At 25.0% G+C, this 25,328-nt stretch overlaps 2 protein-coding genes and 1 long non-coding RNA gene across 18 annotated transcripts in view; all 3 read left to right on the top strand.

Moving 5' to 3' along the window:
• Positions 1-493, top strand: part of LOC126897213 (uncharacterized) — a 3,738-nt gene extending 3,245 nt beyond the window's left edge. Inside the window, exon 3 of the long non-coding RNA XR_007702051.1 lies at positions 167-493. This is a non-coding gene — a long non-coding RNA (uncharacterized LOC126897213). The remainder of the gene's footprint in view (positions 1-166) is intronic.
• LOC126897182 (AMP deaminase 2) overlaps positions 1-13,763 on the top strand; it is a 40,657-nt gene extending 26,894 nt beyond the window's left edge. For 6 of the 7 annotated variants that reach the window (XM_050670561.1, XM_050670558.1, XM_050670559.1 and 3 more), the window contains 11 exons: positions 500-797; positions 1,490-1,657; positions 7,029-7,242; positions 7,310-7,439; positions 8,355-8,540; positions 8,779-9,074; positions 9,222-9,335; positions 11,756-11,935; positions 12,119-12,413; positions 13,146-13,256; positions 13,391-13,763. In XM_050670561.1, coding sequence (XP_050526518.1) covers positions 500-797; positions 1,490-1,657; positions 7,029-7,242; positions 7,310-7,439; positions 8,355-8,540; positions 8,779-9,074; positions 9,222-9,335; positions 11,756-11,935; positions 12,119-12,413; positions 13,146-13,256; positions 13,391-13,555 — 2,157 coding nt within the window. In that variant the 3' untranslated portion in view covers positions 13,556-13,763. The remainder of the gene's footprint in view (positions 1-499; positions 798-1,489; positions 1,658-7,028; positions 7,243-7,309; positions 7,440-8,354; positions 8,541-8,778; positions 9,075-9,221; positions 9,336-11,755; positions 11,936-12,118; positions 12,414-13,145; positions 13,257-13,390) is intronic. The other variant, XM_050670563.1, reaches the window with a different exon arrangement.
• Positions 13,764-14,155: 392 nt separating this feature from the next.
• The window catches only part of LOC126897185 (uncharacterized), a 13,664-nt gene continuing 2,491 nt past the window's right edge, over positions 14,156-25,328 (top strand). The window contains exons 1-8 of one of the 10 annotated variants that reach the window (XM_050670570.1): positions 14,156-14,514; positions 14,643-15,189; positions 15,473-15,755; positions 15,818-16,320; positions 17,008-17,153; positions 20,035-20,377; positions 23,902-24,166; positions 24,381-24,530. In XM_050670570.1, the coding sequence (XP_050526527.1) occupies positions 15,163-15,189; positions 15,473-15,755; positions 15,818-16,320; positions 17,008-17,153; positions 20,035-20,377; positions 23,902-24,166; positions 24,381-24,530 (1,717 nt within the window). In that variant the 5' untranslated portion in view covers positions 14,156-14,514; positions 14,643-15,162. The other 9 variants (XM_050670577.1, XM_050670574.1, XM_050670572.1 and 6 more) reach the window with 9 other exon arrangements.

The following is a 25,328-nucleotide window of genomic DNA, read 5'->3' as shown; positions in this document are numbered from 1 at the left end:
ATTTACAAAAAAAATATACCAAATGATAGGTAAAGACATCAAACATCTATATAAAAAAAAATTATATTGATATGTTTATTTTTGAAAAAGTTATGGCAGTTTTTAGTAATAAAAATTGAAAAAATTAAAAAAATTAGCGATTTTTAAATTTGTAATTTTTTTGGAGGTTTCCCCCATTTACGTGGAACGAGGGAATTTTTTTCAATTTTTGAGGGTAATGTCTTCGACTAGATACGATTTGTGATCTTTTGACGTATCGTTGAAAGAAATCCGTTCGGTGAGAGCTGAGAAAAAGTGGTAACAGACACAAAAAAAAAAAAAAAAAAAAAAAAAAAAAAAAAAAAAAAAAAAAAAAAAAAAAAAAAAAAAAATAATAAAAAAAAACACATCTTAGTAAAACCAATACCTTCTCAGCTTCGCATCGAAGCTAAAAAGTATATAATTGTATACCTGTTTAATGGACATATAGCTGTGGAAAATAATAACTATTTATTTCTAGGTGCCTTTAGAAGATTTACATTGGGCATCACAACAACTAATGGAAGCACTGCATATTCGTGAACGTTATATGCGAGTATCTCATCAATCATTTCCAACAATCACTTCTAAGTTTTTTCATAAAAAAATACACAATGAAAATCTATTAAATACTGGAGTTACGTCCGATTCTAAAAATGATGAAGAAAATTTTGCATCCTCTTCAGCAGATGACAATAATTTTCATAATGAAAACAAGCATTATGAACCATATCCTAGTGCTCGAATTATCAAACATGATGATCGACAGTCAATTGCTGGTAAGTTTCTTCAAATAATTGTTCTACTAAGTCTTAAAATGTTTAGTTTTTATGTAGATTATACCCAAAGTTGATTGATAATAGAAAAGAGTATTTTGTACTTTTAATGTAAAAGCATTAAGTGAATATATATTAAAAAGTTATGTTTTAGTCATTTGTTGAACAAAGACGTAAATATTAATTTATTTCATGCGATGTAACTAGTTAACGAAAAAATACTCGCAATCTTATGAAGTAATTTAAAATATACTGAATAACGATGATTTCAAGATTTGTTCTTAAAGTAGAGTAAAATGTTTAATGATTGAATAAAACTATAGTAAGTTATCTTATTAATTTGATTAAATTAGTTGTTGCTTTTTCCATTCGTACTTAGATAAATTAGAACTAGAAGTTAACTCAGAACCTATAATTATAACCTTTACAATATACAATATTTGATAAATTAAACATAAATGTGTCATTACCTGTTATACGTTTATAAATGAAATGTTTCAATAAGCTTTTTTTCTTAAAATATACCCAGTTCTTTATTAAAGTACAAAAATTCTTCATCAATACTTTTCATTAGTACTTATGTCAAATGAATATCAAGTAATGCTAATACTTCGTTCTTTTCTGGTAAATGGGGCAATTATATAAAATTTTATTGTGTCGTATGTATTAACATGATTGAAATTGACATCCTGTAGCGGAGAAACCAGTTGTAACTAATACATTAGATCTACAACGGCGGTCTTCAACTCATCGGAGACCGTCCACAAAATCTTCATATAATCCATGGGCCGATCGTCGAAGTTCAACCATGGACGACGCGTTCACCGATCAGCTATTGTTTGACATTGCTTCTGGTGAATACGGTGCGTGGTATCAAGTTCCCTATATCTGCATTGTAACATAAGTTTATAAACAATAATGCTCAAAGCTTTAACACCTTGATTTCAAGTTTTTATTAATTATAATTATGAGTATTGAGTATGTAGATAATTAATAACTATACTCCTCTTTTTCTTCCTTTTCCTTGCTTTAATCCCAACTACTTGGGGTCGGTCATCCTTATCCTAAACTTTCACTTGACACAATCTCCCACATCATCTACGCTCACATCAGCCGTCCTTATATCGCATTCAATAACATCCCACCATCTTTTTTTGATCTTTCTCTTCCTCTTCTTCCTTCAACATTCATTTCTAAGTTATAATTAACTATACTCCATTTTCTTAATTGTTATTTTTGTCGTCACTTATCCCTCATTTACCATACACCTACTAATATTAATTTTTAAATTAATTTTATATTTAATGTTTCAAATATTTAACGAATTCATAACAATTTTGAATTTATATATTGTAGTTTATAATACAGATTTGGTAATTAGTTAAGTATTTTGAATTTATGGAGTATTTTTTTTTGATTCTTCAGAAAACTGTACAATATATGTTTCTAAAATTTTATATTTTTTTAACTACGTATTGGCTAAAATTATATCAAATCAGTTGATTTATTGAATCAAAAAAATAACTCTAATTTAGAATATCTTACGTATATCAATTTTATCATAATAGCAGTTATAATCAAGACTTAAAGTTGAAAAATGCGAGAAAATTTAGTCCCTTTATTATTCATTTTGTTCAAAAAACAACTCTTGTATGATTTCGATAAACGTTAATCATATCCGGTAGTCGATTAACAAAAATAACTTGTAAATAAATTTTCAGAAACTTATTTTCCTAATGACAATTATGAAGTGTGTGTACTTTATTTTTATAGAGTTCAATATGGAGCTCTTTAATTGGTTTAGTGATCATAGTCTCTCTGTATTTTTTTACTACTTTAAATAGTAGTTAAGTCCTAATTATTATATAATTTAACTAATTTTTTAAGTAAATAATGCTAAAAATAAATTTAATTTAATCAAAAACAATTAATTATTTAACTCTTAAATCAACATAATTTGATAGTTCTATTAAAGTATTTTAATCTAATTTTTGTCATTTTTTTTAATTAAATTCTACTATATTTAAAAATACCGAAATAGAAAAATTTTGCATAAAAATTATTTTTTACAAGTCATAGCACATTTTTGATAATATTTTTCATATGCTATTTAGTGGAAGTACTAGTTTGTACATATTGTAGAAAGTAGTTTAAGAAGGTTTTAGGGAGATCTCGAATCCATTTTGAATTACTCTTAGTGCGTCACAGCCTCCATTAAAATATAGTTCTGGTCATAGAACTATTTTTTGTTATTAAATTAGGGAGATAAAACGTTAGTAATGTGCTCTTTTTAGTTGAACTATTTTTAGTTATTTCCAAAATAGATAAACTTAAATTAATCAAAACAAAATAAATAAGTTACATTTTGGACTAAATAATGATGTATAAAATTTCTATGAATTATTTATTGAATATAAAATAATTTTTTTATTTCAATTAGAACTAGTTCGTATGTCTGTTGACATTTTTTCTCGTTATCGATAAATCATTGATCCAAAAGTTAAATATTTAAAACTTTCTGTAAAAAGAAAACTCAGCAAATTGGGATATGTATAAATGATATCTGACAGTGATTGATATTATAAAAGTGGAACGTTCCGAATCTATAAAATCTTTTATTGAAATAATGAATTTTAGAGTTAAAAATTAAGAATAAATTTTATTAAAAATAAAATTAAATAACATATAGAAAAAATAGGATCAGGAGGTTTTTTCATCGTAAAAAATACTTTTAAAAATCTTTAATTTAATATAGGTTTTGGATTGTTAGACATCCTGGAACATTTTAAAAATTGAAAACAAAGTAATTTTATTAAAGATTAATCAATAAGAAGGAAATTCAATAAACTTAAAAATATACGGTTCTTAACTGGCGAAGAGTTTCATAGAAAACCCGTATATCTCTGTGCCACCAAATCTATTGAATAAATGCAAACAATTAAAAATTTATTTTATAGAAGATTATTTATTTTCCATACTGTGAAATGATAACTTGTTTTTAATATAATAAATATTAGCAATTCAATTATTATATTATAATATGTTTGACCTAAAATGTTTAAAGAATTTATTTATTTAATAAAAAAACTAAGAAAATCAATACTATCAAAATAATTATAATTCATTGGTTTGCTAATTTTACCGAAATACATATGATTAACACGAATTTTAATATACATGCATGATAATTTAATATCAATGTTATAAATATCTTAAATATTTTGTCAACTAGCTGAAGATAGACATATTACTTTGTTTAACTTTACAATGCTTGATTTGGAATTTGCAAAGAAGGAGGAATTTCCTTATAATTTTGTTTTATTATTCCGTTTCTAAAGTAAAGCTTCTGACGAAATAGAATCAGAGTAGTTAACGAAGAAGCTTTATTCTTAGTAAAAAGTTTTTTATTGTTTAGCTGAGATTTTTTAAAAAAATATTCAGTTCGGAAACTGTTTCTTGTAGATTCTCTTGTACTGAGTGTTCAATATGTAAGGAAAAATATTTCCATTATTTATAATAATTAATATGTTTTCTTATTTATTGAACATTTTGTATATAAGTTTGCGTGATGTGATAGTAAAGTGGTGTACTTTGGTTGCTCTTGGTCAGTATAGTTTTATTGAATTGGATTACCAATGGTATTTAAGAGAGAATATGCCAATTTTTTTAGGATTTAAAAGAGTATTTTAATGGTTAATCATGTAAAATTTTCAATCTGCGTTTGCATGATAGTTTTTTAAGAGTAAATGCCTTTCAAGTACTTTATAACCACCATAAAATATAATCTGGTACAAACTTATGCTATTCCTTAACATGAATTATTGCACAAGCCTATGACCTTTAAAATTAATTTTCATTATATTAAGTAAATCGTTGTTGAAAAGAAAATGGCTAAATAATTTTTCAATATTAAAAAATAGTCTATGGACTTAGAGATATCTTTTTATTTTACTATACAAACTAATCTTTTAAACCCTAATCTATAAATTTTTTTCCCAACGTAAATTTTTCACTCTTACCTTATAATATTACATTTAGATAATGATTGGTTATAATGACGTAGCAAAAAAATTTTTTAGGCTGAGAGTTCAAAAATAAATTTTGTTTGTTGCTTAAAATTTGTCTTAAAGTATAACTTCCAGTGAAAAATTAGGCCGTTGTATGAGTTTTTGGGAGAAATGTAGACGACTCATCAACTTTTCAATGGTAACATCATTAATTAATTAAAATAATTAATTATTTAAAGAAGTATAATTCAAAAATAATTTTAAATAATTATTTGTTTTAATAAATATTTTAAGCTGTTGTTATTGCTATTATATGTATGTGTTAATAATTTTTTTAAATTTAATAATATACAATACGCGTGCTTTTTTTATTTGCACGGCTCTAACAATAACTTTAAGAATATTTTTATTTAATACAATAATTGTAAATTATAAACAGACAGACCTGTAAAAGATAACTTTGAATATATATTTTAAACACTGATACAGCATTAAAAATATTTTTATATTTTTACCTGTTTATTATTTGTACTCAGATACAGATACTTCTAAAAGAATTTGGAATAATTTCAAAAAATAAATAATTATAATGATAATAATAAAACAAAAATAAAATATCCAAATTTTTTTTTATAACTTATTCTGAATTAATAGTAATATATTAACAATTTAAAGCACGGAATGGAGGTGTAGAGTAGGTGATGTTATTTTTATCACTAGTCATTTCTGGGTCGTACTCTTTTCCCACATAGGTACGAAAATGAGAAAAACTTCCGAAGTACTGGTCTAAGACTTATCGACCAGTAATTATCTAAATTAGGTCATTTTTTATTTTATAAGCTAGTATAATATGCATGTTTCTATTTAAAAATATATAGTATACCTCTATGGAATGTATGGGATGGACTTAAAAATTATTTTAAAACGGATAAATTATTATTATTATATATATAACTCAAAAATATCCATTATGGTCACTGGCGTATGCAGGGGGGGTTCAACCCCCCCAAAAATTTATAAGCTAAGCGACAATTTTGGACCATAAACAATAAGTAAATACAATAAAAAAGATCATGTCATACTATAAATATTTCCACAATAAAGTAGTCGAAAACAAGAATTTTTGTAAGCGAATAATATGGGCAGTGTCACATCTAATTTTCTTTAAATTTCAAAAAAACCCCCCAAATTTAATTTCTGTGTACGCCACTGATTATGAGGTATTTGAATTTAGGTTTTACTCTTCTTATAAAAATTCTCATAAAAATATCGACAATTTAGATTGACTGGGAGTTTAACTACTAAGAAAATTGATTAACATATAGTGTGTAATCAGAGAGTAATTTTTATTTTCGATATCCTGAATAGTGAGAAAAAGTAAGTTATTGCCTTATTTGTTGAGCATATATATAACTAACAAAAATAAACATTTTTTTTTTTAAATGTTAATATTTTAAGAGAAATTGACTGGCTAGTGTTAAAAGAATCTCTATATATAGAACGTTTTTTTTAAAGCTTACAAATTATGTTGAATTGCAAATATTTTTTATAAATAGTAATTTCAGTATCATTGGGCTCAATCAATATTTTCACTACTCTAAATTTATATAAAAATAAATATAATTAAAATCAAAATTTGAAAGGAACTAAATCCCTTTTGGCGGCCCCTCGATTTACACCTATGTTCGGTACTTTACCAATATATTATAAAAATATAACTAGTATATTTATAAGTAACTTATAAGTCTCAATAGTTCATTTTGACGATTAAAATATTTATTATATTGCAGTATTTTAATAAAAAGTTGTTTATATACAAACCATTAACTGGGTAACATATTGTAAGCCAATATCTAAAAATAACACTTTTCTAGTTGAAAAAAATTTGAAACAATACAAATAAATTATGAATATTAGAATAGTTCTTAAAAGTATAATTTTTAAATATAATTATTTTGCTAAAGTATTTTAAGTACTCCTTAAAATATAATAAAAAAAAATATTAAACATACAGTATTAAACTATAAATAATACCTTCTCAGCTTTGAATCGAAGCTAAAAAGTATCTGAATACATCTACTCAAGTACTTTACAGGTCTGATTGTAAATTGTAATTAAATCGAATTTTTCACTCACTACTTTATATTTCATTTGATGAATATTCTAATATGAAAAAATAATGAATACTTTAAGTGAAGTTTAATACTTCAAAATTTTTTATTTATAGATCATCCAGTTCACCCACCTGCCAGTGTTGGCGATCCATGGCAATGCGATTTTCCACCATCTTTAGGATACACTATACGCCCACAAGATGGAGTATTTCATTTATTTGATAATCCAGACTCAAAAACACCCCTTCAAGGATTTCCATATCCTAATTTGGAAACATTTTGTAAAGACATGGCACGTCTTTGTACAATGATTTCTGATGGGCCTTTGTATGTTTTTAAATATGTTCTTAAATTATAATATGTATAGTAAATCGAAATTGCCTTATTATTAAAGGAAATCGTTTTGTTATCGCCGTCTATCTTACCTATCATCAAAATTTCAACTGCACGTACTCTTGAATGAATTAAGAGAACTTGCTTCTCAGAAAGCCATTCCTCATCGTGATTTCTACAATATAAGAAAAGTAATATTTTCATGATACAATTAAATTAAAAATATATATTAATTTATATTTCAGAATCTAGTTTCAATTTATAAAACAATGTAATTATAATTATGAACTCAAATTCAACAAAATTTTTGCAGGGGTTTAATTATCAAATTTTCTAAAACATTTTTTATATAATAATAAATATAATTTTTTTTTTTTAATTTTGTAGTGGTTTATTTTAAAATTAGAGAAATTTCTTCATCTAAACTAGGTTTTTCATGTCATGTATAAGGTCTACCATATAATTATCTCAGTTTGTCTTTTTAGGGTTCCTATACTTCTTTGTTTTAACTTTGTTCATTTCTAAAGTGTATGAATAGAAAAAATGTCCAAAGCACACTTTCCACCCTTCTTTTTTTTTGAACCAACCCCTTTGAGCAAACTGTAGGATGAATAACTTCTCACCTGTTCATGATTATAAAAGTAGGCTAATTACCTCTATTCAGTATACTTATGTCTTTAGTCAGAAATAGTTTCATTAGTTCCTCACTTGTTTAGTTGTTGTCACTGTTTCTCTGTAAAGTATGGTGAACATTTGAATCCATACCTAGAATGAGTTCTAACTTTTTAATTTTACAATAATTGAGTAGCACTATCAGGTCCCTATCGGAGTATAAGGACTCATATGATATGTATCTTAAGTCTACTATAATATTTTTACCATCACTTATTGTTATCATAATGATTGTTAAGTCTGTGTTTGAAAATTAAGTAACAACCTGGTTTTTATTTTATTATTTATTTGAATTAAGATGATGTATATAATTTTTTATAAAAAGTTATACAAGAAAAAGCAGATATGCATTTGAAAAATATTAATAACATTAGTACCAAACATATTTATCAACAAATTTTAATTTCAAATCTACTTATATATTTTAACTATAGGTAGATACACATATTCATGCAGCTTCTTGTATGAATCAAAAACATTTATTACGATTTATTAAAAAAACATTAAAGAATCATGCGGATGAAGTTGTTACTGCTGGAGGTATGACACTAAAACAAGTATTTGAATCAATGAACCTAACATCATACGATTTGACTGTTGACATGTTAGATGTACACGCGGTATGTGTATTTTTCTTTAAAAATTATAAAAATTTTTGAATCACTATTGATTTTAAAGGGAAAAGTTTAATATAAAAATGTTTAAATACCCTTGGTCGAAAAATTATTTGAAAACACACCTCTGGAATAACACAATGGACATATTTAAACTTTTTTTATCTTATAAAATGTTTGAAATAGTATAAAAAAAATATAAATAATACATTTTAATAATTTATACTTTTTTATTATTATTTAGGACCGTAATACATTTCACAGATTTGATAAGTTCAATGCTAAGTATAACCCTATTGGAGAATCTCGTTTACGGGAAGCTTTCCTAAAAACTGATAACCATATAGGTGGAAAATATTTTGCTCGAGTAATTAATGAAGTAGCAGCAGATTTAGAAGAATCTAAATATCAAAATGCTGAATTAAGACTTTCAATATATGGAAAAAGTCGAGATGAATGGGATAAACTTGCAAAATGGGCAATTTCTAATCGTGTTTACTCTGATAATATTCGATGGCTTATTCAGATTCCACGATTGTTGTTAGTATATTTAAATATTTTATGATTTATATTGTTAATTATTTCAATGCTCATTATTGGTTATTTATTAGAATATTGAATTGATTAAATTATTTACTTAACATTTTTAATATAATTATCATTCTTAATATGTATATATTTTTATAGTGATATATTCAAATCCAATAATATACTGGACAACTTTCAACAGTTGCTGGATAATGTATTTTTACCATTATTTGAAGCTACTAATGATCCAAATTCTCATCCTGATTTACACAGGTAACTAAAAACTTATAATGAATGTTAGTATATAAATATACTATATGCTACTATCTACAATGTCACTAAAAGTACTTTTAAAATTCTGTTCCCTCTGTGATAGAAACCAAATTCACTAATATCATATCTGTTATAAAATGTTTATAGTTATTTAAATTGAATAACTGTTTAACAATAATTAAATAAAATGTATAAAGGCATATAAGTATAAAAGTTCTTGAATACTATAATATAATATAATTATAATAATATTATATAATATAACAAAAAAACGCAAGCTCAATGGGGTAATTATCATATTATTAAAATAATTATCATAAGAAACACTTAAGAAAATCTGTGTATAGAGTTTAATTCTAAGAAATTGATGCTTAATTACATAAGCAACATCAACTCCTATTTTCTTCATTATTCTTAATTAGTAGTTCTATGATTTATAAGTATAATATATGAATAAATATCTATTATAGTAATTCAACATACAGTAGAACCTCATTAATCCGGACTAATAAGGGCTCTAGGTTGTCCGATTTAATGAAAGTCCGGATTAAACAAAATAACCAAAAAACATGTCCGTATTATAAATTTAAGAATATTATATTATACTAAATACTATATATGATTTAATATATATATATATTGCAACATGATATAGATCCAGCAAAAACATTACATATTTAATGTGGATAGAATTATGTATATATATATATATATATATATATAATAATGACCAAAATATAAATTACTAATACATAGATTATAATAACTTTAATGACGGTAGATAAGAATATATGTACTTATGGGAAATTCGAGGAACTTGCCTTTATGTTTATTTTAGTCTACGGCATAAACTGTGTATTTTTCGTAATATTAGACAGCTGTCTGGATTAAGCGAAGTCCGGTCTAATGAGGTCCGGATTAATGAGATTCTACTGTAGTATGAATTTGATGTTTAATAATTTAGTATTGTAATTTTTACAGAGAAATTATAAAAAAATTATTAAGTACTTTAATGGAAAACACATTTAAAAATTGAATGGCTTGATACAAAACTTTTCATTTATTGTTAATTATGAATAAATGTTCTATAATTAATTTTCATCAGAGTCAAAAATACCCATACTCTAAATCAAATTCCACGCCAATTTCAAATCTGCAATTGGATTATTTTCATGACCACTAATTTTTGATATTATTAATAATTAGTTAAAAACGAGTGTTATCATATAAAAAACGGTAGCACAGTGGGGTCATGGTACAGTATGGACGTGGCATAGTTGGGACAAGTATAGATGATATCTGACAGTGATTAAAATCACTGTCATAAGAATCGCTTTGATGCAAATCTATAGATAATGTTTAATTCTAAAAAATTGGTGAATAATTACAAAATTAACATCAACTCCTATTTCCTTAATTATATTCAAATTTTTAATCCTTAGATTCAAAAATATTATATATAATTTTTAATTATATATTATATAATTTTTATAATTAATTGTTTTCAAATTATTATTGATTTTCATTTCATTTCAAATTAACTTTAAGTGTTCAAAAAGATTCTACAGTTAAAATATCCAGGAATTAATTAATTTTACTGATTTACTTTAACTAAAAGAAGAAATAAAAAAGTTGTTAGAAAAATCTACTCAATTGAGTGTATTATTGTAAAATTTTATTACAATAGTAAAAATCTGTTGTTAAATTCAAGTGAAACTAAAAATTATTTTTTTTTAGAAATGATTTATATACCAATATGTTACCAAAAAAATTGAAATATTATGGACTGGTAGTAGCACACACATAGAGTAAAAAATTAATAAATTACAGAGTAAAATTATTTACTTTTGTAGTTGAATACTTTTATCATATCAAATCTAATTCAACAATAAATACTTAAAAATATTAGAAATTAATGATTTTAATTGTTTGTATGGAGAAAGCTGGTTTACGGGAATGATAGAAATTTTTTCAATTTTTAAGGGTAATGTTTTCAACTAGATACAATTTGTGATCTTTTGACGTACCATTGAGAAAAATCGGTTCAGTGAGAGCTGAGAAAATAAATAATAATCCCAAAAAAAAACACATTGTAAATTAATTTTAATCTGAATAAGAAATTTCCTCTAACTAGGATAGACTACAATATTTTTTTTGTGCTTATTACTTTTTATTTAGGTAAAAAACCAATCTTTTAAGAGGAGGTTCATTCCTCTTGAGACTTGTATAATTATGTCCTTGATAAAACAAAAAATAGTTTTAAAAATATATCTGAATTAACCCATATCACAATAAAAATTGCATATTGTTTAAGTCATTCTTTAAAAACACTTTTTTTTTTAAGTTTTCTTTTGTATGTTAGAGCTAAAAAGTTTATTTCATCATATAGTTGAAATAATATTAATTTTTAAATTTAATAGATTTTTACAACATGTGATTGGATTTGATAGTGTGGATGATGAATCAAAACCAGAAAATCCATTTGTTGATAGAGATGTACTCAAACCAGAACAGTGGCAAGATACTACTGACAACCCACCTTATGCATATTATCAATACTATATGTATGCCAATATGACAGTCTTAAATCATCTCAGAGTGTAAGTTAAACTTATCAAGTAATTATCTTTATTTTTAAATATTCTTATTAAATTATTAAATTATTTATTAAATTATTTATTAAATTATCCTATTACAATTATTTAATAATTTAAATAATATGTTTTTCAAGAAATAATATATATTAAAAATACTCACTCAAAACAAAATTATTATCTTTCCAGCAAACAAAATTTAAACACATTTGTGTTGAGACCACATTGTGGAGAAGCAGGAGCAGTTCAACATTTAGTTTGCGGTTTTATGATGGCTGAAAACATATCTCATGGGTTATTATTAAGAAAAGTACCCGTGCTACAATATCTTTATTATGTTGCCCAAATAGGTATAGCTATGTCTCCATTATCAAATAATTCTTTATTTTTGAACTATCATCGAAATCCATTACCAGAGTATTTAGCTCGAGGACTAGTTGTTAGTCTTTCAACTGATGATCCTCTACAATTCCATTTTACTAAGGTAAATAAAAACTGTTAACAAAATTTTGTTTCTAAGTGTAATTAAAGTAATAATTATCTTTGTAAAAAATAATTAATGCTTATTTTGTTAGTAGTACCTAAATTAATATATTCATGTATTCTTGTTCGATATTATCAAATTATTTACTTTTTTTAATATCAAATTTTACTTTAAAGAAAATTGTGTAATATATTATTATTATAAAATCAATTCTAGTTTAATAGTTAGTGACAAAAAATGTTATTATTTAAATACAATAATCACTCATCAGACTCTCAATAGTTACATTAAATTAAAAGTCACTAGATTTTTTAGTTTTAAAATCAATTTTTAGATGAGAGAATGATAGAACTACCACTAGTACAATTTTCAATATTGAGTTACGTTTTTTCCTAAATTCTTTTATTTTATTACTTTATAATTTCCTAAAGAAACATAAAATATCTCATATCAAGTAACTGGTGTAAGTTTGATATACTGAATGTTATCCTAAAATATTTGACTTACTAAATTTAAATCAAATGTTACACTTGGTAGATTTCCATCTAATAATAGTTGACAGGTCTACATAATATAAAAAAATGCAATTATGTAAAAATTAACTTTAATCTAGATCAGTGGTTCAATTACAGGGACAATACAAATTTCTGCAGCACTCCAAGCTCCACTGAAATAGGTTAATGTGTATAATATATTTTAATTTAATTTCTATTTTTGAATTTAAAACTGTAGGAACCTTTAATGGAAGAATACTCAATAGCAGCACAAGTATGGAAGTTGTCTTCTTGTGATATGAGTGAACTAGCTAGAAATTCTGTTTTAATGTCTGGTTTTCCTCATAGGGTTAGTAATATTTATGAAAATGTATGTAATATAATAATAATATTTTGGTTAATAACCTTAGATTTCAAAAAAACTTTGAAAACTTTTATTAAAACTATAAAAAAAAAAAAAGTAATGTTATTTCTTGTATTTAGATTAAACAATATTGGCTTGGACCAAACTATACTAAAGAAGGTGTAGCTGGTAATGACATATCTAGAACTAATGTACCAGATATTAGAGTTGCATATCGAAATGAAACTTTATTAGGTGAATTAGCAGTTATTTTCGGCACAAACCCATTGGAATCAATATCATAAACTGCAGCGAATAAAGTTATTAGTGGAACATCTTATTAAATATTATTCCAAATATTTATTTTAAGAAAAATACCATATTTATACCATTAATTTTAAGAATTGTAACCAATTTAACTATTATTATTTTTTACCTTATTATAACTGTTATTATTGTTTTATGTTGACAGAATATTCTATAAATAAACGAGAGACTATGATTAGCACACAAGTTTTTATAAAATATAAGATTTAAAACTTATTTTTACTATATTTTTTAAAAATAAATTGTTATTATCTTAGCAGTGTACTACAAGAGATGCAACCATGGGATAATTAGTGGGTGTTATTTTTTCGCAAAAATATTAGCAATGTTTAATATTTTAGTCACGATAATCTGAAATTGTTTGCTTATTCAAATATTTTTGAACAAAAATGCAAAATAAACAATTTTTGTATTTTTTTAGCAAAAAAAAGATAATAACCCCTCGGATTTATTTTCTGATTGTGGCATTGTGCAATACTATTGTTCTGTTTTTATTTCCAGTTAAGTTTTTCGTTAAATTCATTTTCCACGATGAATTTATTTTCCTTGAAATATTGGGAGATTTATATTAATATCTCTTAATATATTACATTTTATGACTTATCACATAACATGTAATAACAGACTATAATTTTTCAGTATTTTTATTTCAATTATTATTTATTAAATATTTCCCCAACTTAAAAATCCCAAATTATGATAATGATATATTGGAAATGACTATTAATACACAAATATAGTAGTTAACTTCAAGATAGCTTAATATAGTGATAATACTGTATACAGTAATTAAAATTGTATATTTATGAATTCGAATTATTACCCAGATCATATATAATAAAATGGGTAATTTATATATAATTTCGTAAATGAGTTTTATTTAACACTGTCACTTGGTTATTTACTGTACGTGTTGGTTTGCATTAAATTATTGTAGGTAGTAGATTTTTTTAAAAGTATTTTATTAAACATTTTTGTTGTTATTTTTAAATTATTAAAGAAATTCAATAATTTAAAAATAAGTAAAACTTAGCAAAATATTAGTTATGTTTCAATTTGATCAAGGTAATGATCGTTTTATACCAGATCGGCAATCTTGTTTGTTACATTCAGCAAGTTACTATCTCGATCAAGAATGGATATCATCTGAATATGATGATTTTTTTTATGAAACGGTTTGTCATATAGTACAATAATAAATGTGACATTCAGGCTAGTTTTCCTAAAAATAAGGTGTATGATATAATGAATTTTTTATAAGTAGGATAACTAACATAGCTACGCATTCTAAAACACTTTTTAGTTTTATAATTATGTATACAAATATTAAAAAAATATTTCTCTTATTTAAATAATAATAACAAATTTAGAATCAAACCTTTAATATATGTTTACTACAAAAATCAAAAGAAAATTTCAAAACACTAATACTCTAAATTTGGAAAAATAATGTATTCAAACAAATTATCTATTTTTGATGTTCAAAAATAAAAAATTTGATATTTAAAATTTTAAAATCAAAAGGTATATCTGACTATGTTATATAACTGTTGGGAGAAGAAAAGCAAAAGCAGTTTTTTGTCAAATGCTTAAAAATAAAAATAAAATAAATGTATGTATTTGATTCTTATTTTCACATTATTATTATTACCTTAATGATCTATTACCATAGATCTTTCTAGGATCTTATTAGCAATTTTCATTAATATATTAAATGTTATCAATTCTACAATGAATTATAACCAAAAATAACTTTCCTTTTTTTGCTAAATTTTAATGTAAAAAATTAATATTTTTAATTTTGAATGTATACAATACAAAACAAATTAATTAATAGGGTTAGTGATAACACTATTTTCAAAATAATTTTGCTTTTATTAAATTATGTATTTCAGCCTTATGAATATGAGTGTCAACGGGAAAGACAACGTCAAGCATTCAAACAACTTCAATCAATTATTTCATTAGCAAACAATGGTGGGTATCTATTCCCAGCATATTATTCAAAATACAAACATAACAAAAATAGTTATAATAATGATAGTAATAATCAAGAAGAACACATGACATGGCCTATACGCATGGTGAAGTACAAAAAAATAAAACGACAAAAAAATAACATAACTATACCCGCTGCTGATCAAATGTTAGATATGCCAAATTTATCTGATGATTGGAGTCAGTTGATTTTATTAATACAAAGAAATTCATATAATAGTATGTTTCTTTTTTGTTTGTAGTGAACAAAATTTTAGATTGGAGTGCAACAGGATATTTAACTGCTGCAATTCAATCCACTATATATTTGTGGTCTTCAAAAACTCAGCGTATTCAGTATAAAATAAATGCTGATACTGGATTATTTCATTCAGAAATTAATGTAAATTGCTTAAAATGGGATAAAAAAGGTTTAAAGTTAGCTTATTCTATTTGTGTCAATGAAGAATTAAGTGTTTACTCTGACTTAAGTATGAATAGTTCATTTGTGCTTAATAATACATTAAATAGCACAAATGTTACTGAAGATCGTTTTGAAAATTTTGATAACGTACCTTATGAAGATGTTGATCATAGTTTAATAAATAATGATGGGTCTCCATCTCTTAATTACAGTACTGTGTTTAATGAAGAAAGATTTGATCCAATAACCAATGAAAGCATGAGTAGTTATACTTTGGAACAAAATGATTTGGTTAATCATGAGACGTCACTGAATTTTGGGAAAAAAACCAATTGTATTAAGGTATTTATAAATTATAATAAGCAACTAATAAAATATTTAATATACACAGGGTAAATAAACATTAAAATTTATTAATATGTATGTGTGTACACATTTATATATCAGACACTTTAAAAAAAAGCAATGGAAAACGCACATTTAAAATTGTTTGAAAAATTGTGGAGTAGTAAAATGTATTTGTTCCAAAAATGTTACTAAACATATATCAAATAAATTTATGTAAAATAATTCTTTTTTTTTTTATTAAGCTTACCTAATTGATTTAATCAAAACTATTAAATGCTATAAATATTTAAAAAATTAATACAGTAATTGTACTCAAACATTTTATTCGAAATAAAATATTTGTTATTAATTTATTCTATATAATTTATACTAGTCACATATTTACATATTTTCAGGGATCTAAAAGAAAATGTTTTCATAATTTTATAATATTATTTTTGTTTCCTCAAAATTGAGAAAAATTTTTTATTTTAAATTTTTTTCTCAAAAAATTTAATAATTATATGAATTATGGGGCTCATACTCCTTGAAATTCGCATCTATGAATATAATCCTGTAGTCCACTTAAATTTTTTTTTAATTTTTCAGAAAAATATTGAATTAAAAAGTAAATTAGGATTATTTTATCTGTTCTAATAATTAATTTGTATTAATAATTATTACTAAATATTTTAAACCTAGGTTTGGATATTAAATGAAGATATTAATGCTGAACAATTACAAGACCTAACAAATTTTTGTGGTTGTATTCATTATATTAAAAATTGGAATAATAGCTGTAATATCATAACCATGGAGTGGTTGGCTGATGGGCATATTTTGATTACGTAAGACTTCTTTAAAAAAAGGAATACTTGTGAAATAAAATTGAAATTACCTGTATAAATGTGTACAGATTATTCATTTTGGTATAAGTGAGTGTTGGAATTATTATATACAGAGAGATTATTTAAGGATAAAACACTCATTTCCTTAGAAAACGATTAAAATTTTATAACTTTGTTAAGGAAAATATTGTTTAATTTAAAAACCTAACAATAATATGTAGTTAAATAAATAGTTTTTCTTGCGTTAAAAAATAAAAACACTTAACTTTAATTTTCTTTAATGGAAATCTCTATTAGCTTTCATTAATGTGTAGTTGAGAAACTATAGATTTTACTTTGCTGTGTTTCTTTTTTGTTTTGTATGTTTAGTTTGCCATTATCCATAGTTGAAACTATCAGAGCCATAATTTTAAGGACTTCCTCTCATTTCCGTTAATTAATTAAAATGTTCCAAAAATTAACAATTTTCATGAAGTAAAACATCAATAAAAATAACATATTTAACATTCACAGTCATATTTGTAATATAACAGTCAATTTTGATATTTTAAATTTATACTTTATATTGAAATAACTTTTTGAAAACTGGACGGACTATTGTGAAATTTTTATTGATAATACTTCAAACATTTGCCTTGATGTAAACAGCTTTTTTTGAAAATTCAATCATTAACTGTGGGGACTTGAAATTGTATCAACAACCTTTTATTTTAAGTTTTTTATATTATTCCAAAAACCTATTTTCTTAAAACTCACATACAATTCAAGATAATACAATGTAATATAAAATGAAAAAAATTAAAATATCCAAAATCTCTATTTTTAAAAATAAGCTATTCAAAATTTTTAGTTAAATTCTAAAATAAAAATTTGCTTGAGCATTTAAAATATATATTTTATTTTTATAAGAGACAAAAATCCTTTGATAGTGAAAAAGAAAAAAAGTTTTTAAAGATGGTAAAAGAAAGAATGGTGAGGAATATTGAGGAAGGTATAATTGATGTGTGGAATAGATTTGCAAGTTGTGTAAATAATACTAAAAGAAGATTATTGGTGAGAGTAGGAGTAGAATGCCAAAAAATAAGGAAATCTGGTGATGGGATGAGGACGTTCAATTATAGAGAGAAGGAAAAAGCGAGAAGATTGGATAGAATATATAAATGTTTGCGCTAAGAAGCCAAGTGTGTAGTGAGGCAAAGTTAAAGAGGTATGATAAGTCTATAACTTGCAAGAATAAGAGAAAAATAATCTAAAGATTATAACAATGTAAGGTGTATAAAAAGTAATAACAAGAGAAAGCTAATGTGAGATGATGATCTGAATAATGGTGTAAAAAGTATTTTGAAAAATTACTGAATGAAGAGTATCCAAAAGAGACATTAGAAGATAGTAAGAGGTATGGAAAGCTGTGGCATCAGTAAAAAGAATAAAGCAGTAAGACCAGATAAAGTGCCAGTATAAATATGGAAAATATTTTATGCTATGTTAGCATAAGGCGATTAAAAAATCTTTTAAATAAACTTCTATTAGAAGGGATAATGCCAGAAGAATGAAGGAATAGTGTTGTGGTGCCGATATTTAAAGATAAAGGAGACATATAAGTTTGGAAATTATAGAGGCATAAAGCTATAAAGCTTATGAGTCATAATATGAAAATTTGGGAAAAGATAATAGATAAAAGAATAAGAAATGAGACATCGGTCTAAAAAATAATTAACAAAAAAATAAGAGGAGAAACATTAATAATTAAGAACCAGTTTGGTTTTTCGCCTGGAAAGTCAACATTGAAGTTAGTTTTTGTGTAAGACAACTAATAAAAAAGTATAGGGAAAAGAAGAAAAAGCTGTGTATAGTATTTATAGATTTGGAGAAAATGTATGATAGAGTACCAAGAGAGGCTTTAAAGTGGGTGTTAATGAGAAAAGGAGTCCCAAAAAGATACATTAATATAGTAGAGTATATGTATGATGGGTAAGAGTAGAAGTGCACCAAGGTTTTGTTTTAAGCCGTTACTTATTTTCTATAGTGATGAATGAAATTACTAGAGAAATACAAGGAGAAGTGCTGTGGTGCATGTTGTACGCTAATGATATTGTTTTAATAGGAGAAAATAGGGAAACAATTAATCAAAAGCCAGAGTTGTGAAGATCAGCTCTTGAAAAAAAGGGATTAAGAATAAGTAGAAGTAAGACAGAGTATATAGAGTACAAGTTTGACACGAGGTAGGTGAAATGAGGAGATCAGGGATAATAAGTGAGTATGTGTTAGGAGAGGTGAAAAATTTTAAATATTTAGGATCAGTTGTGCAAAAGAAAGGTGTGATTGAGGAGTATATAAGACACAGGATAAAGTACGGGTGGTTAAAGTGGAAAGTGGCGTCTAGTGTGTTATGTGATAAAAGAATTCCAATTAGGCTGAAAAGTAAGTTTAATAAGACTGTAGTGAGACCAGTTATGATGTATGATTCAGAATTTTTGGTAGTTGATAAGAAAGTAGAGCAGAGATGAGAATTTTTAAAAGGATATGTGAAGTGACTTAAGAAGATAGGATAAGAAACGAACATATAAGAGGGAATATAGGTGTAACGTCAATCGTAGATAAGATGAGAGTAAATAGACTTAGATGGTTTGGTCATGTTATGAGGAGAGAGGAATCGAAAGCTGTAAGAACAGTTTTAGTAATGAATGATGAAGAGGTAGAGGGATGTTATTGAATGAGTTATGAGGACAGCTGATATGGGATAATGTGAAGTGGAAATTTAAGATAAGGGTGACCGACCCCAAGTAGTTGGGATTAAGGCGAGGAGAAGTCAAGTTTAGACATTAAAAATCTTAGCAAAGTTTTAATTTTCTATTACAAATAATCTTCTAATTTTATATAGAGGCTGTTCAAAGGCTACAATAACATTTTATCGATATAATAATGAATCACACAAATTGAATCTAATTCGTGTAATACACAGTTACAAAAAATTTCAACTCATAAGCAGTATGCATTTATCACAAGATTCAGGCAGTCGACATTTAGCTGTAGCTTATCATTGCAAATATCAATGTAAATTAAAATTATGGTGTGTTGAAAAAATACCAAAACAATATCATGTGAATAAAAAAGTCATAGGTCAAAAAATATTTACTGATCGTCACTATAATTTAAATTTATCTGAAGTTTTAACTGATATTTATAATAGTAAAGAAGAAAATAAAGGAAGTTGGATAATTAAAGTATGTTTGAAAACATTTTAACTATACTATTATTAAATTATAATTAAAGAAATAATGTATATAGTTAGGATTACATAAATGTACCTAAACTACTGTGGTGTAATTACAGGGAATTTGAGTGTCATATCCCCCATATAATAAAAATTATGTGATATAAATAAAGTTTTGTTTGGATAGGTAGTAAAAATATTTTTTAAGTATCTTCTATTTTTATGAAACACTTGTTATACTAGTGCTGTAATATTATAATATTGCTTACATAAATCAGAAGTGAATGCATGAATTTCANGAGGTAGTAAAAATATTTTTATGAAACACTTGTTATACTAGTGCTGTAATATTATAATATTGCTTACATAAATCAGAAGTGAATGCATGAATTTCAGAAATCTATGTCTGATCTATTCTACCAAACTATAAAGATTATTTTGTCCTCTCCTAGTATATACATTAGGGTGACCCTTAGCTACATGAGATGTTTTTTTTTTTTTAATATTTGTTAGTGCCACCCCCTAGAATTATTCGAATACATGAAAAAATAAATTGTACAAAATTTGGAGACGATTGGTCAACTCTATGACGTGCCCCAAGGGGGTTAAAAATAACCTCCCAAGGGTGATTTTTTAGTTTTTTATGTCTATCTCAAAAACTTCAGCTTTTGCGAAAAAGTTTATTCGATCTTTTTTGTAGGTATACAATTTTTCTATAAAAAGTATATTTACAAAAATTTTCGAAAAGTTCTTATTTAGCCCTAAAAAAATAAAAACGTATATGTTTTATTCTTACCGTTAAAACTGTTAATTTATAAATCGTTCATTATAAAAACATAAAAAAAATTCATTTAACCGTTGTTTTAAATTTAATTTTCTATACATTTTTAATTCGACATATTTTCTATTCAAAACCTACAATTTTTTTAAATTTTAATTAAAAAAAATACATCAAAGTAAAATTAATACCGTCTCAGTTTCACATTGAAGCTAAAATAATGTTCACTTACAAATTTATATACAACCAGGAACTATATAAACTTGTAATAAAAATACATAATGAACGAATATTATTTAAATAATTAACTTTTTAATTGACAATTCAAATTGGCCGCGAAACAAAAAAAAATTTCAAACAATAAATGGCCTTAGCCATCCAACGAGCATGATGGATTGGGCCAGGAATTTTAAAATAAATTCTATGTAAAGCTGTTTCACCAAAAAATATTATGACCAATTCTAAAAGTTCCTCGAGGTTGGTATTTTTTAATTGTTTAAAACTAAATTTCAAAATATCGTCTTTTTTTGTTTTTAACTTTTCTAAAATATCAGTATCTTCTATTCCACTTAAGTAATTTGTTTTAATTATTTTTTGCCAAGACTTTTGGAATTTATTAAATTAGGAACATCTGGTTCGGATGACGTATTAAATTTTACTTCAAAAACACTTTTCAATATAATTTCATAAATGTGATGTCTGCATGGTAAGTATAATATATAACGCCCTAACATTTGCATGGAATTTATTTTAAAATTCCTGGCCCAATCCATTATGCTTGTTGGATGGCCAAGGCCATTTATTGTTTGAACATTTTATGTTTCGGGGCCAATTTGAATTGTCAATCAAAGAGTTAAATATTCGTTCATTATGTATTTTTATTACAAGTTTATATATTAAACAATGGTTTAGTGCACCAATGCTGCATTAGCGCCAAATTTAGATTTACAATTTATTAAAAATATAATTGATTATGAACCAATAGATAAAGATATTTCTAAAGTAGTTTTAAAAAAAAATTTCGGGTCACTTATGGTAATTAGTATCCGAATGGGCAGCATTGGCTTTTTTTGATGATGATTTATGTGAAGATACTAAAATTAAAATAGTAAACTCATTAAATAATTGGGAAGAAGATCTATGTACAAACAAACGTATAGTAGTAGAAGTAAATAAAATTTATGATTTTAAAAATAAAAGTATAGATGATTTTATTTCAACTGAGTCAAAAAAGTTGTTTGAAAGATATGACATTGAAACAGATTTTTTAAATATCAATCCTTTGTTGTGGAAAGACAACAGTCAATATATATCGGAGAAAAAATAATAGTAAATATNCAGGCTGATTTTTTTATCATAACCCACTCAATTACTTATAGAATAATAATAATAATAATTAAAAATTTTTTTTTTATTACTATCTTTAGTTACACATTATTCTTGAATTATTAACTATGTACTACTTTTTAAGTTCATCCCTTATGTCTGGTAAGGGTGTCAACTTTGTTTTTTTAAATGGTAACACATATTTTTAATTTAATAAAATGTTTGAGTTTTTAATTCAATAGTAAATGGCATTTGAATTTTTAATAAAACTTAATTTGTTTATTAGATATAAACATTTAAAGTTTCAAATTATTGAGTTAATATATAGGTATAATACACAAGGTATTACAATTACAGGTAGCTAATTGGTTTTTTATGATATTTCTATCACAGTCACGGATTGTTTATTATCAATTATGACTATCAATAGATATACTTTTTGTATTGTCAGTTAGTGTATTTATAAACTCACAACAATGTACCTTACTATCATTGATAATAACAATGCTGTGTACCTGCTAATATCGATGTCATAAAAAATCAATTAGCTACCTGNTCGATTTCATAATAAATGATTTGGCAGAGAGGGGCGTGAAATTCATAGAAGAGTATAATAATATTTTAACAAAAGTCGAAGCACAAAAATAATACCTATTATAGATTGTTACAGAATACCGGCTTTGTTTTCCTAATTGCAATAAATACACATTTATTGCCAAGAATTTTAAAAAAGATAAAATATTTAAAATATGTAGTAAATTTTTTTAGTATGTTTTTTCTTTGTAAATAGTTTCTGGTTGTATATAAATTTGTAAGTGAACATTATTTTAGCTTCAATGTGAAACTGAGACGGTATTAATTTTACTTTGATGTATTTTTTTTAATTAAAATTAAAAAAAATTGTAGGTTTTGAATAGTAAATAATAGAAAAAATGCCGAATTAAAAATGTATAGAAAATTCAATTTAAAACAACGGTTAAATGAATTTTTTTTATGTTTTTATAATGAACGATTTATAAATTAACAGTTTTAACGGTAAGAATAAAACATATACGTTTTTATTTTTTTAGGGCTAAATAAGAACTTTTCGAAAATTTTTGTAAATATACTTTTTATAGAAAAATTGTATACCTACAAAAAAGATCGAATAAACTTTTTCGCAAAAGCTGAAGTTTTTGAGATAGACATAAAAAACTAAAAAATCACCCTTGGGAGGTTATTTTTAACCCCCTTGGGGCACGTCATAGAGTTGACCAATCGTCTCCAAATTTTGTACAATTTATTTTTTCATGTATTCGAATAATTCTAGGGGTGGCACTTTGTAGTTTTTAAATTTTATAAATAAGGGACACCCTAATATACATGTAGTAAATTAAAAAAATTAAAACATGAGATGAAATAGAAAATTTTTCCTAAAACTGTAATTTCAGGCTCTTGCTTGGCATCCATGGAAAATTTCTTTAGTGTGTTATGCAGTTACACCAGTAAAGAATTATGAATTAGTTACTAATCCACTGAAATCATGGATCGTTTTGGCCAATGCTTGTCGGGGTCAAGTATTAAGTCGTGTGCAACAAACTAGTTGTTATTCTTGCCCAACTATTAAAATATTATCTGTTGACACACATTGTATGACATTTAGTCGTTTAACTGGAGAACTCTTAGTTTCAGCATCTACAGTGTATTGTCAATCACGTAATTATTTTGTCTAATTAATTTAAAAAAAAATAAAGTTTTTATCTTTTTTTTTTTAATAGATTTTTAGCAATGTTAAAAAAAAGTGAGGATTTTTTTTTAATACTTTTTTTTAGTTACAAATATTAATAATATAACTTAACTATACCAAACCATTTACCTTAATAGTGTACTTTGAATTATTTTACTTAATTCTTGTTAATTATTAATACAGGTAAACATTCTAATATCAACAAAAGTGTTATAATAGTGAAGCATGAAGTTGTTGTTATGCACAGTTTAGTGTGTATAGTTGACACTCTTTATAGCAGTTACTCGGGAAAAGGACTATTCACTGTATGGAGTCCTGATGGTTATCGTTTAGGTATATAATTATTGTTTAAAATTATAACCTTAGTTTATTTTTAAATTGTTGTAGATCAACAATTTTATGTAGATAATATGTAATTATCACATTATTATGTGTTTTTTATATTTTGCATTGCTCTCCCATAATTTAAGGAACAAATCCTAAGGGAATTGCCAACGGCCAGTCCTTAGCTAAGCTAATCTGTATATTAAGTTGGTCCGACCATGACTATAGTCGGTGAATTAATATCAATTACAAATAAGTGTTCTCTTATTGTCTGTTTCCACCAAAAAAAATATTTAAAAAAAAAAAAGCGTGTTACGAATACACGCGGACCTAAAAATAGCAAAATCAAAAACTAAAATTTCCTATCTCCAAAATTGGGATTTTTCTGGTTCCCCCACTTCAAATTTTATTTTAATAAAAAATAAATATCATTACGGTATTTCCCACAAAATTCTCATACAAATTGAGCGGTTATTCGATTTTTTGTAACTTTCGCGCCCTCCCCTGAACTTTGGGTTCAAAGTTGGAAAAAATTTCGCTTTAGTGTGACCCATCAATTTGTATTGAAATTTTCCTAGAAGTCCTGTGATATTTATTTTTAGTTTTAACGATTACATAACGAGAAAAATCGGAAAACCCCACTGATAATGTGATATTTTTTTAATTTCACGAACGGACTGTTAACTTGTGGTATTTTTTTTCTAGATGTACTGCCTTTTAAAATGTGGTAATATTTAAAATATAATTGAATTTAGTTTATAAAAATATTAAATAAAACAGTGGGGTCGCGGCATAGTGGAGACATTG

The sequence above is a fragment of the Daktulosphaira vitifoliae genome, unplaced genomic scaffold (assembly GCF_025091365.1).
Source record: "Daktulosphaira vitifoliae isolate Bord-2020 unplaced genomic scaffold, ASM2509136v1 Scaffold_2, whole genome shotgun sequence".
In the NCBI taxonomy this organism is placed as follows: Eukaryota; Metazoa; Arthropoda; class Insecta; order Hemiptera; family Phylloxeridae; genus Daktulosphaira; species Daktulosphaira vitifoliae.
This window is presented reverse-complemented; position numbering and strand designations above follow the sequence as displayed.